We start from the raw sequence: 12,909 nt of genomic DNA, 5'->3' as shown, positions 1-12,909 counted from the left end.
CTGGTCGAGACTGGTGGTAAAAGAAAGGATGCACACCTCTAGGTTTTATTATTTGCATTTAGAATTTTACATACAGACAGTAAAATACACACTTCTTAATTGAATTTTTCAGACTTGATGAATTTTTACATGTGTGTATGTAGTAATCACCATTCCCATCTATAGAGAATATTTTAATGTACTATACAGGCTCCTTAGTAGTCTTTTTTTTTAGTTATAAACCTCCAAGAGGTAATTACTATTCTAACTTACGTCACCATCGATTAGTTTCTTGAAGTGCATATAAATGGAATCACACAGTAGTCTCTTATGTCTAGCTTCTTTTGCTTATGTCTGCAGATTCATCATATTGTGTTTAGTGGTACAATATTTAATTTTTTCTTTGCTTTATGGATTCCATTATATAAATAAAGCACTGTTTATCCATTCACTTGTTGATGGATATTTGGGTTTAAAATTTTCTACCATTATGACTAAAAGTGTTAAAAACTTTCTTATGCTTGTCCTTCGGTGAATATATGCACTCATTTGTCTTAGGCTGTAAGATACTATAGTATTATAAAAGCTCAAAACTTTTAAAATTAAAATAGCCAGTATGCTGAACCTGTCTCACATGAAATTTTCACATCAACCTAAATTAGACATATACCTCTGATTTTATGATAGAAACTGGGGAAGAATAACACGGACTTCACAATCATCTTAGGGTGATATTGTGTGCCTATTCTAAACTGCAAGGGTTATGGATATTTTCCATTCAGTCATTCAGTAAACAGCAAGGCACTGTGCCAGAGCCTAGAGATACAGCTATGAAAGACACAGTCACATACTCTGCTTCACCAAACAATAAGCGAGTCATTCATATATAATATATAGAGAGTGCAGATATAAACAACTGAGAATTGTTAGGCGAGTACTTAAGATGGAGGACTTCCTGGTGTCTCAGCGGTAAAGAATCTGCATGCAAGCAGGAGCCACAGAGAGGTGAGTTCGATTCCTAGGTTAGGAAGATCCCCTGGAGAAGGAAACCGCAATCTCCAGTATTCTTGCCTGGAGAATTCCATTGACAGAGGAGCCTGGCAGGCTACAGTCCCTGGGGTTGCCAAGAGTCAGACATGACTGAGCAAGTAACACACACACACCTTCTATGTACATCAGTTGATTAATTTGCATTTTAAAATGTTGTTATTGAACATTTGGGTTTCTATAAGTATAAAAATGTCATAATATAAAAATTTGTAGATTTTTGCTTTTGCTGTGAATATTTTTTACAGATTTAAGTTGAGGTATTTATTCTGCTTTTGTGGTTCATGTTTTATTACTTATCTACTATTAAAATTTGTTTTCTTATTAAAGTTTACTCTTATCATGAGAACTAATATACATAGCTGTCTGTGGGCCAATAAATTAAAAATTCCTTCCAGTAGTTAGAATGTTTGCTTCCTAAAATATTTTAGTTTCTCCCTTCTGTCCTTCCTTCTTTTCTTTTTTATGGTAGCTTAGTAGATGGTATTTGGTTGATGCAAATGTAATTGCAGTTTTGGACTGTGAATTTTAAATCATTATAAGTAGACTCCACACATCTTTATTAAAAAGGGAACCATTACAATCAACACTTTTTTGCCAATGAGAAATGAGTTTGTTTATTCCTTTAGTATAGAAATCCACGCTTAAGCATTCAATGAACTCTTAGAAAACATTTTATGCATCCTGCTGTTTGTGGGTGTTTTCCCTGCAAAAAGTTGTCTAAGTGCTTGAAAAAGTGGTAGTCAGTTGGTGAGAGGTGAGGTGAATATGGCAGATGAGGCAGAACTTCATAGCCCAATTCATTTAACTTCAGAAGTGCTGGCTGTGGGACATGCAGTCAGGTTGGGCGTTGTCACTGAGAAGAACTGGGCCCATTCTGTTGACCAAGGCTGTCTGCAGGTGTTGTGGTTTTCAGTGCATCTCATTGATTCGCTGAGCATACTTCTCAGATATAATGGTTTCGTCCTGATTCATAGTGGACCACCAAACAGTGACCATCACATTTTTTTGGATGTAAGTTTGCCTTTGGGAAATGCTTTGGAGTTTCTTCTCAGTCCAGCCATGAAACTAGTTGCTGACTGTAATATAAAATACACTTAAATGGTTTGTTGTTGCATACAATAAGAGAAGATGATACTTCAAAACGATAATTTTTTTTTTTGGGTCACCCACTTATCAAGCCTTTTCACTTTTCCAACTTACTTCAAATGCCAAATGACCATACAATGGTCTATGTTGAGTTCTTCGGCAGCTTCTTGATTAGTTGTAAGAGAATCAGCTTCGATGATTGCTCTTGGTTTTTCATTGTCAACTTCCAGTGGCCATGCTGTTCATCTTTGAGAGTCTCGTCTTTGCAAAACTTCTTGAACCACCACTTCATGTACATTCATTAGCAGTTCATGGTCCAAATGCATTGTTGATGTTGCGAGTTGTCTCCGCTGCTTTATGACCCATTTTAAACTAAAATAAGAAAATCACTCAAATTTGCTTTTTGTCTAACATCATTTCCATAGTCTGAAATAAATATAAAATAAGCAGCAATAAGTCATTAGCAAAGAAACATAAAGTGAGAAATGTACATTAAAATTATGTATAACATAGCCACATTTACTTAAGAATGTATTCCAGTATCAAATGGCAAATTTCAACAATGCAAAACCACAATTGCTTTTGCAGCAACCTAACAATTATTGCAGTGTTACTTTTGAACAGTATTGCATTATACATTCATTCATTTGTTTGGTGAGAGTCAATGCTTTTAATCTAAATCAAAGTTTGGCAAACTATAGCTGCTTAAATTGCTGCTTACATTCTTGAAGGGTGTTTTTAAAAAAGGAGGATTTGCAATGGAAACTATATGTGGCCTGCAAATTTAAAATATTTACTATCAAAAAATAAAAAATAAAAAAATAAAATATTTACTATCTAACCCTTTATAGCCCACTCCAGTACTCTTGCCTGGAAAATCCCATGGACGGAAGAGCCTGGTGGGCTGCAGTCCATGGGGTCGCGAAGAGTCAGACACGACTGAGCCACTTCACTTTCACTTTTCACTTTCATGCATTGGAGAAGGAAATGGCAACCCACTCCTGTGTTCTTGCCTGGAGAATCCCAGGGATGGAGGAGCCTGGTGGGCTGCCGTCTATGGGGTCGCACAGAGTCGGACACGACTGAAGCGACTTAGCAATAGCAACCCTTTATAGAAAATTGGCCAATCCCTAATCTTACTGAGTATAACTTAAAATCTTGACTCATTTTTCTTTTCTTTTGGAAATGTTTCTATAATATTCCCTTTAGAGTTGACATTTGAAAATTGACACTTTCATTGCCTTTTACAGAGAAGATGGTGAATTAGAAGATGGTGAAATAGATGATGCAGGATTTGAAGAAACACAGGAACAGGAAGCAAAAGAGGATGAAAAGCAGAAAAATCAGAAAGCCTACCGAAAATCAAGGAAAAAACACAAGAAAGAAAAAGAGAAGAAAAAGTCCAAAAGGAGAAAACGTGAGAAGCATAAGGTTAGTTAGAATCTATTTTTTGTTTCTTTGGTAAATTTTTATGAAATGTAAAACACTACACTGAAAATTAGTGAGTATAAATCATTGCCTATTTTCTTATATATGGATTAGATCTTTTGATTTATGTGCTTAATAGATTTTCTTAATATAAAGATTATGTGAAATATCTTAAAGATTTAAAAATAGTCAAAGTAAATTTTTAATACAAATTAGAATAAACCTTTTAGATTGATAGAAAATTGTGTGCAAGAATACTGAAAGCTTAAGGAAAGAAAATTTCATTCTCCACAGATGTAGATTGTCAGCACTGGCCTTGTTTGCCCATTCATTTATTTATTCATTCATAAGTATTACTACATGCTTGCTGTGGACATCTCTGTGCTGTATGCTGGGGGTTACAGTCATGAATGAAACAGTCTCTGCTCTTACAGAGGTTACACTGAAACGAGAAGGAGAGAGGCATGAAACAGCTGAAAGCCAAATGCTATCAAGAGAATAGTTGAGTGCTGGGTACAGAATGATGTGGATTAGGGTTGAGCAGAGAGAACTTATATTGACAGAGAACTAATGTTGGCAGTAGTAGTGGGGTAGTTTTTTTAAACTCCCCGAATTTCCCCCATAAAAACAGCAGTTAGGATGGCAAAACCAAAAATGCATTGGCAACATCTACCGAAAAATGAAGTAACAAGTTACCTCCACAAACCTCAAAAGTACAAAAGGATAAAGCTAAACCACAGACTCAAGACTAGAGTAGGATCAGCAGCTGTGTGAAATGAAGCAGAGAAAAGGTAAAGAAATTTCCAGAAAACAGATTACCAACAGGTATTCATCTCAAATGAAAGAGTCCCCAGTGAATGTGGAGAGCCTGTTGGCCAAACTGAGACACCTCACTGGAAACCGAGAGGGGCCTGTACTAGTTTCCAATTCCTGTGTGCGTATAAGGTGACCGGGTAAAACTGGATGGGGCTGGGATGGTCTGGGTCTCATGAACTCATAATGCTGATCAACTAGATTTCTTCTAGAACAGAGTCCCACCCTGAAGAGACAGCTGCTGGGAGTAGAATCTAGATTGAGAGGATAAGAATAATAGGGCTAAGGAAGGAAAAATGGGTTAGCGAGCAGGGCTGGCTTATCTCAGAACATATACAGCCATATTTTTTCGTGCTTCATGTTAACAACATGAGAGTGAAGCTGGGGCAGTTTTCCTGGTCCATTCTTACTTTGATACGTGAGCAGCAAGATTGGACCATGATCACATTCCACACAAGTTACTGTTATTAAAAAGAAGGAGGAAAATGGAGAGAATGACATTCTTCCAGAAAAGAAAGAGTGCCCACAAAGCACGAAAAACTTAACCTAATATTTCAAAATGATTTTTAAAAATTACGAAAGTAATACAAACTATGATCAGACAGCATCAGTAGAATTTGCAGGGGGATCCTTTGATCATTTAGGCAAAAAGACCAAGTCACTGATTAAGAAAGGGAAATCAGATTTATATAAAAAAATTTTTGATGTCACCATTTTGTGCCAGAAGATCATGGAATAACATATTTGAATAAAATGTGAGCCAAGCATTTTATATCCAGGTACATACCAAATTTCAAATATAATGTCCTCAGAAAAACTGTATATAAAAGAAATCAGGAAACAATGTCATAAGCCTTCTCATAAACTCTACTAGAGAACAAGTTCAGATATCCAAAATGACTGAGTGATAAAGCAAGAGTGATCTATATACACTGCATATTTGTCTATAAAACTAAAAGTAAATACTGAACATAAGCAGGGCAGAATATTATGTATCGAAACATTATGGCTATAGAAGGTGTCAGGAAAAGCAGAAGAATACATCGTAAGCAAGATAACTTTATTGGTAGCTTTATAGTTATTAACTGAGAATTTTAAAATATACCTCAAATTATTATCCTGAGAATGAAAGAGAGGAAAGAAAAGAAGAGGTTACTACCTAATGTCAACATTAGTTCTTCTAGTAAACAAATAATATGCAAAGAAGGGACAGGGACTCAGGTTATTGGAAAAAAGCAGTCTGAAAGAAGTAATTGAAACAAAAATACCAATACCTAATACCAAATACCTTCCTAATACCAAAAGATACACTCCCCAACAATGCAAAATCTAATTCTAAGCTATGTAAAAGAGAAAGATTTAAAAAATGGGTAAAGAAATACCAGGCAAATGCAAAGAAAGAGAAGGCAGAAGTCACAGTGTTGATATATGAAAAAGTCAAGGAACTTCCCTGGCAGTCCAGTGGTTAAGACTCCATGCTTCCAATACAGGGAGCATGGGTTCGATCCCTGGTCTGAAAACTAAGATCCTGCCTGCTGTAGGGGTGTGGCAGAAGAAGAGTCAAATTTAGGTCAAAAAGGTATTGAACAGAGTGCCCTGTTGAGGTGGGTAGGGGAGGGGATTCAAGAGGGAGGAGACATATGTATACTTACGACTGATTCACATTGTATGGCAGAAGAGAACAGAATATTGTAAAGCACTTATTCTCCAACTAAAAACAATTTTTTTAAAAAAGGCATTGCAAGAAGCAAAGAAGGGTATTTTATAATGTTAAGGATTATAATTCATGAAGCTATGTTGCTAATATTTTATATTCCCTTAAATATCAATTTTAATAAAGTAGGAACTATAGGAACTGTGAGAAGAAATAGGAATAGTAATATAAAGGAGATACACTAGTAACCTCTCTTATCCCAAAGACATCAATCAAATGGATGAAGAGTTGATAAGGATATTACAGAAATACTATAAACATATAGTAAGCTCTGAATCCTGAGAATATATCTTCCTCTCAAGTATACTTGGAATATTCACAAAAACAGACCATGTCATAGGCAACAAACTCCAGTTAATTCAGTAGAGTATAAATAATATAAAGAGCAATCTCAAACCACAGTGCAATAAAATAAGACATTAATAACAAAGTCAGAAACCAGAAATGCCTTTGAACACAGATTAAAACTGCAGAATTTCAGGAATATAATGATAAAACTTTGACATATGGAGGATAACTAAAAAATTATCAGAAGAAAAATTATTATGGTATTAAAATCTAGAAAACAGAAAAGAGAGAAACAAAAAGGAAGAACTTAAAATTACAAGCAGAATTTAACAAATTAAAATGTAAAGTCAGTTTTATAAAAGAATCAGCAAGATATATAAATTATTGACCAAACTAGTCAAGCAAAAGGGGAAGCAAAAACAAAGTTAGATATTTTGAGGCTGCTGCTGCTGCTGCGAAGTCACTTCAGTCGTGTCCAACTCTGTGCGACCCCATAGACGGCAGCCCACCAGGCTTCCCCGTCCCTGGGATTCTCCAGGCAAGAACGCTGGAGTGGGTTGCCATTTCCTTCTCCAATGCATGAAAATGAAAAGTGAAAGTGAAGTCGCTCAGTCGTGTCCGGACTCTTCGCGACCCCATGGACCGCAGCCTACCAGGCCTCCTCCATGGAAAATCCTCCATGGGATTTTCCAGGCAAGAGTACTGGAGTGGGGTGCCATTGCCTAAGAACTTTTGAAACCATCATGCCCTGGTTCATTTTTAACAGTTCTTCCTTTAAGTTATCTATCTTCGCTCATAGAGAGGTACTTTCAACATTTTGCTTGAAAATCTTGAAAAAACTTGAAAAACTTGAAAAAGTTCATTAGGCTTATTTCCTACTTTCCGTTTTACTGAATGTAACAGTGTTGCCAGGTTTCTGCACTATAGAACGGAGATCTTCCTTTGCCACTCCTTTATTTACTTTTGACTGTGCTGGGTCTGTCGGAGAAGGCAATGGCACCCCACTCCAGTACTCTTGCCTGGAAAATCCCATGGATGGAGGAGCCTGGTGGGCTGCAGTCCATGGGGTCGCTAAGAGTTGGACAAGACTGACGACTTCACTTTCACTTTTCACTTTCATGCGTTGGAGAAGGAAATGGCAACCCACTCCAGTGTTCTTGCCTGGAGAATCCCAGGGACAGGGGAGCCTGGTGGGCTACCGTCCATGGGGTCGCACAGAGTCGGACACGACTGAAGCGACTTAGCAGCAGCAGTGCTGGGTCTGTGGCTGCATGGGCTTTCTGTAGTTCCGGCAAGTGGCGGCTGGGGCTGCAGTAAACGGGCTTCTCATTGCTGTGCCTTCTCTTGCAGAGCACAGGCTCCAGAGTGCGTGGTCTCAGTAGGCGTGGCCCCCGAGCTCTAGAGCACAGGCTTAGTACTTGTAACACTCCGGTTTAGTTGCCCTATAGCATACGGAATCTTCCCAGACCGGGGATCAAACCACTGTGCCACCAGGGAAGCCCCTCCACTTTTAATAAGATATCTCTCTTTCCTTTAAGTTACCCCAAATTTCAGAATTTTACTAATGATCATTAAGGGTGATCTAGGCTTTCACTAGTGCTCCTTTAAGGTCATTCCAGTATCTATTCCTTGCCTGATTCCAAAACCAGTCCTGCCTTTTAGATGTTTGTACTGGCAGCACCACATTTCCAGAATCTGTATTAGCTAACTATTGCACAGATTGCTACTCCAAACTTAGAAGCTTAAAACAATGAAAGTTTGCCTCTCTGTTTCTGTGGGTCAGAAACGTGGGTATGGCTTAACTTTGTGATTCTGGCTCAGCACTTCTTGTGAGGTTGCAGTCATTTCCTCGTCCAAGTTCAGTCACGAGGCTCTTGGCAGCCTCAGCTCCTCAGCATGTGAGCCTCTTTACATGTCACAGCAGCGTCCTCATGGTTTGGCTCACTTCCTCCAAAGCAAGTGAGCCAACAGTGAGAGCAAGCGAGAGCACCCACGATGACAGCTACAGTCTTCTTCTTAACCTAAGCACTTTGGACAAAATCTGTTTACTAGAAACAAGCTTCTAAATTTAGGCCTCACTCAAGGGGAGAAGAATTAATCTTTACCTCTTGAGGACAGGAGTAATAATTTGTGGACTTTACCTTCAACCCCCAAAGGAGGAATATATGGGGTGACCCTAACATATTAAAGCACATTAATGCTCTGTCATTAAAGCAGTGTGATACTGGTACATGGAAAAATAGACAGTGAAACAGAAAACTATTTTCCTCATTTGTGGTAGATTTTTGAAGGACAGGTAGGAATTAGTTGGTTGACTGAAGAGACACAAAGAATACAAAAGCAAAAAGGTGTGAAAAGGCTGCCATGTTCAGGGAAGTCACTGAAGTCTCTAAAGTCTTTCTGGCACTGAATATTTGAAGGGTTCACTAAGTGGCTGTCCTGTTAATTAGCTTTCTACTATCCGTCTTTTGCCCTCTTTACTCACCAGGATGTGGTATCATGCTGTTAAAGAGTCCCACAGAAAACATAATCATTTAGACTTGAACTTTAGTACTTAGCAACCAAGTGGATTGAAAGAAATAATCCACCAGTGTATTATAAGTAAAAAACAAAATTAAAGGAACACTTTCAAACACTAAACAGATACTAAACAATACCCCAAAAAAAGAAACACAAAAATTCTGAAATAAAAAGTATACTATCCTTTTCACTTAAAAATGTAATAATTTTAATTACTCTCTTCTATTTCTAGCTATTTTTAATGTAGTCCAGTTGCTAATTTCAGGTTAATAATTACTCTTATTTATTACTATATATGAACCACATAGTGTATTTTTTTTTTATAATAGCCTACCTAATGGCTTCTTAAATCTGTATTCTAGACTCATTTTGCGGGGGGATAGCCTGAAGAATGAGAAGGCAATGGCAAGCCACTCCAGTAGTCTTGCCTAGAAAATCCCATGGATGGAGGAGCCTGGTAGGCTGCAGTCCATGGGGTCGCTAGAGTCGGACACGACTGAGCAACTTCACTTTCACTCTTCACTTTCATGCATTGGAGAAGGAAATGGCAACCCACTCCAGTGTTCTTGCCTGGAGAATCCCAGGGACGGCAGAGCCTGGTGGGCTGCTGTCTATGGGGTCGAACAGAGTCGGACACGACTGAATCGACTTAGCAGCAGCAGCCTGAAGAATCTTCTTCTTTCAGCAGAATCTTCTCTTCTCTGATGGCTCTTCCTGAAGCAAGGCCCTTGTTTGAACTTCTTCTTAGGCGAGTCTTCTAAGTGTTTTTCAAATGAGAAGTGTTGTCTTGAGCCAGAGCTGACTTCTGCTAGTAACACAGCAAATTTGGCCTTTAAATCAATAATATTTATTTCAAATCCTAACCAAAAAGATTAGATACTTAAGCTTAAAGTGTTTCATAGCATAATTATAAAAAGATCTTCATATCACCTATGATATCAACAGAAACAGAGCAGCACCACAAAACTAAACCCTGGAACGTTTAAGAACAATGTAGAGGAAAACAGTTAGTCATCTTAAGTGAGCATGTAAGAACGGAATAGAGGAAAACAGATCCTTCCATCAAAAGTATCAAGAGCTCAATTTAGTTTGGCACATTTTTACTGAGTTTGTTCTAGACCTTCATGCTGGAAATGCAAGGACGATAAAATATAGAGCCAGTGTCTTTGTTGATAAGAACTTTAAAAAAATTTTTTAAAGAGGATGCTCAACCTGGGAAGGTAATTGAAATGAATGAATAATTCATTTGGAATAATTGGAATGAATGAAATTGCATTCATACTTGAAAAAACTTATTCATGATATTTGTCAATCACTATCAATTACTTGTGGTTTGCATTTCATCTTTGTTCAATTTTGTGGACTGGATTTATTTTATATCTATAATTTGGAATGTTTTGGTATCTTTTAGATTTAGAGTACTTATACAATAGATTAAGAACTCTAAAGCCGTTTTAGGTAAAAAAAATAATAATTCATACTCAATTCATGTTCTAGGACCTTTTTGGTGATGAGGAACCAATTTTATTTCCTTTAAGATTAACTTAAATTTAAGATACCTTTAGAGCATATTTTCTGTTTTAAGTCCTTGGGCCAAACGGATGATGGAGAAAATGCTGCCATAAAATCTCTGAGAAAAGAGGAATATGTACTTTCCTTCAGAAAATTTTAGAGAAGCTGGGGTGGAGGTGGTCTTTGGAGCAAGAATTTTTCAGTTAATACTTCAGAACCTACTAGGATAATACAATCTATTGGTTGGCCCCTCTGGTTGAAATAAGCTTATTCAGTTACTAGTTAAATTTTCTTCCTTTTGTAAATTTAACAGTTTTGGTTTTTCCTTCTTTTAGCATAATTCTCCATCCAGTGATGATAGTTCAGACTATAGCCTTGATTCAGAGGTCGAACATACAGAAACTTCCCACAGAAAAAGATCTGGTTTCTACAGAGATTATGACATTCCATTTTCTCAGGTATTTCTTTATTTTTATTGTAAAATATATGTATATAATATGTATATAAAATATACATAGCATAGAATTTACAGTTTTAACTATTTTTCTTTCTCTAAAAATTGAAGTAGAATTGACCTACAACACTATGTTAGTTCCAGGTACACAATGTATTATAATAATAGCATTCATTATTTCTGTACATTACAAAATGATACCATCACAAGTCTGGTTACCAGACTTTCACTTATTTCACTTAACATGATGCCCTCTAGGATTTCATTCTTTTTTATGGTCAAGTAATATTCCATTGTATATGTGCTACATATCTTTATCCATTCATCTCTGCTGTCACCTACAGAGATATTACATTATGTTTTCCCTGTGCTGTACATTTCATCCCTGCGACTCACGTATTTTACAACTGGAAGGCTCTACCTCTTAATCTCCCTGGCCTATTTCTTTTATCCGCATTCCCCTCTGGCAACCACCTGTTTGTTCGAATCTGTTTCTCTTCCGTTGTTTGCTCATTTGTTTGGTTTTTAGATTCCACATATAAGAGAAATAACACGGCATTTATCTTTCTCTGTCTGGGTCATTTCACTTAGCGTGATGCCCTGTAGGTCCATCCACCTTGTTGCACGTGGCAAGGTTTCATTCTTCCTTATGGTCGAGTAATATTCCATTGTATATGTGCCACATATCTTTATCCGGTCATCCATTAATGAGCACTTAGGTCGTTTTTGTATCTTGGCCACTGTAAATAATGCAGCAGTGAACACAGGGGTGCATATATCTTTTCAAATTAATGTTTTTATTTTCTCTGGGAAAATATCCAGAAGTGGAACACTGGATCATATGATAGTTCTATTTTTTTAATATTTTGAGAAACCTTCGTACTGTTTTCTGTGGTGGCTGCACCAATTTACATTCCCACCAACAGTGTACAAGTGTTCCCTTTCCTCTGCATTTTCACCAATACATGTTATTTCTTAGCTTTTTGATGATGGCCATTCTGCCAGGTGTGAGGTGATATATCCTTGTGGTTTTGATTTGCATTTCCCTGATGATTAGTGATAGTGATATTGAGCATCTTTTCATGTGTCTGTTGACCACTCATATATCTTCTTTGGAAAAACTCACTATTTTCACCATTTTAAAATAACAGTTGCTCAGTGACATTAAGTGTATTTACCGTGTTTTGCAATGATCACTTCTATCCGTTTCCAGAACATTTTTGTCATCCTAAAGAGAAGCAGTATCTGCCAAACAGTAATGCCTCATTTCTCCCCTCCCCCCTCCTGGTATCCACTATTCTTTCCATCTCTGTGAATTTGTCTGCTCTGGGCACGTCACACACTGTCCTTTTGTGTCTGACTTTTTTTACTTAACATAATTTTTTCATCTTTGTTGAAAAAAATTTTTCCATCTATGTTGTATAGTATGTATCAGAATTTCCTTATGTTTTGAAGCTGGATAATATTCCATTATAGGTATATACCACATTTTGTTTATTTATTCCTTTATTGATAGTTATTTGGATTGCTTCCACCTTTTGCCTGTTGTCTATGAATACGGGTGTATAGACATCTCTTTGAGACTCTGCTGTCAATTCTTTGGGGGTGTAGACCTAGGAGTGAAATTGCTTGATTATATGTTATTTCTGCATTTAACTTTCTGAGGAACTACCAACTGTTTCCCACAAAGGCTGCACCATTTTACATTTCTGCCAACAATGCTTGAGACTTTTCTAATTGTTCCACATCCTTGTCAAATTTGTTATTTTCTGTTTTTTGTTTGTTTTGTTTTGGATAAGAGCCTTCTTGTGCATATGTGTGCAGTCGCTAAGTTGTGTTTGACTTTTTGCAACCCCATGAACTATAGCCCACCAGGCTCCTCTGTCCATGGGATTTTTCTGGCAGGAATACTGGAGCAGGTTGCCATTTCCTCCTCCAGGGGACCTTCTCGACCCAGAGACTGAATCCTCATCTCCTGGATTTCAGGTGGATTCTTTACCACTGAGCTGCCTGGAAAGCCCAAGAGCCTTCTTAATGGGTGTGAAATGATATCTTTTGAATTGCT

At 37.3% G+C, this 12,909-nt stretch overlaps 1 protein-coding gene across 2 annotated transcripts in view; it reads left to right on the top strand.

The window, feature by feature from the left end:
• ZC3H6 (zinc finger CCCH-type containing 6) overlaps nt 1-12,909 on the top strand; it is a 77,241-nt gene that overhangs the window by 27,032 nt on the left and 37,300 nt on the right. For both annotated transcript variants that reach the window (XM_070798161.1, XM_070798160.1), the window contains exons 2-3: nt 3,366-3,546; nt 10,726-10,848. In XM_070798161.1, coding sequence (XP_070654262.1) covers nt 3,366-3,546; nt 10,726-10,848 — 304 coding nt within the window. The remainder of the gene's footprint in view (nt 1-3,365; nt 3,547-10,725; nt 10,849-12,909) is intronic.

Source organism: Bos indicus, chromosome 11 (genome assembly GCF_029378745.1).
Source record: "Bos indicus isolate NIAB-ARS_2022 breed Sahiwal x Tharparkar chromosome 11, NIAB-ARS_B.indTharparkar_mat_pri_1.0, whole genome shotgun sequence".
Lineage (NCBI taxonomy): Eukaryota > Metazoa > Chordata > Mammalia > Artiodactyla > Bovidae > Bos > Bos indicus.
Note: the sequence above shows the minus strand (reverse complement) of the source record. Positions and strands in the feature narration are given on the sequence as shown.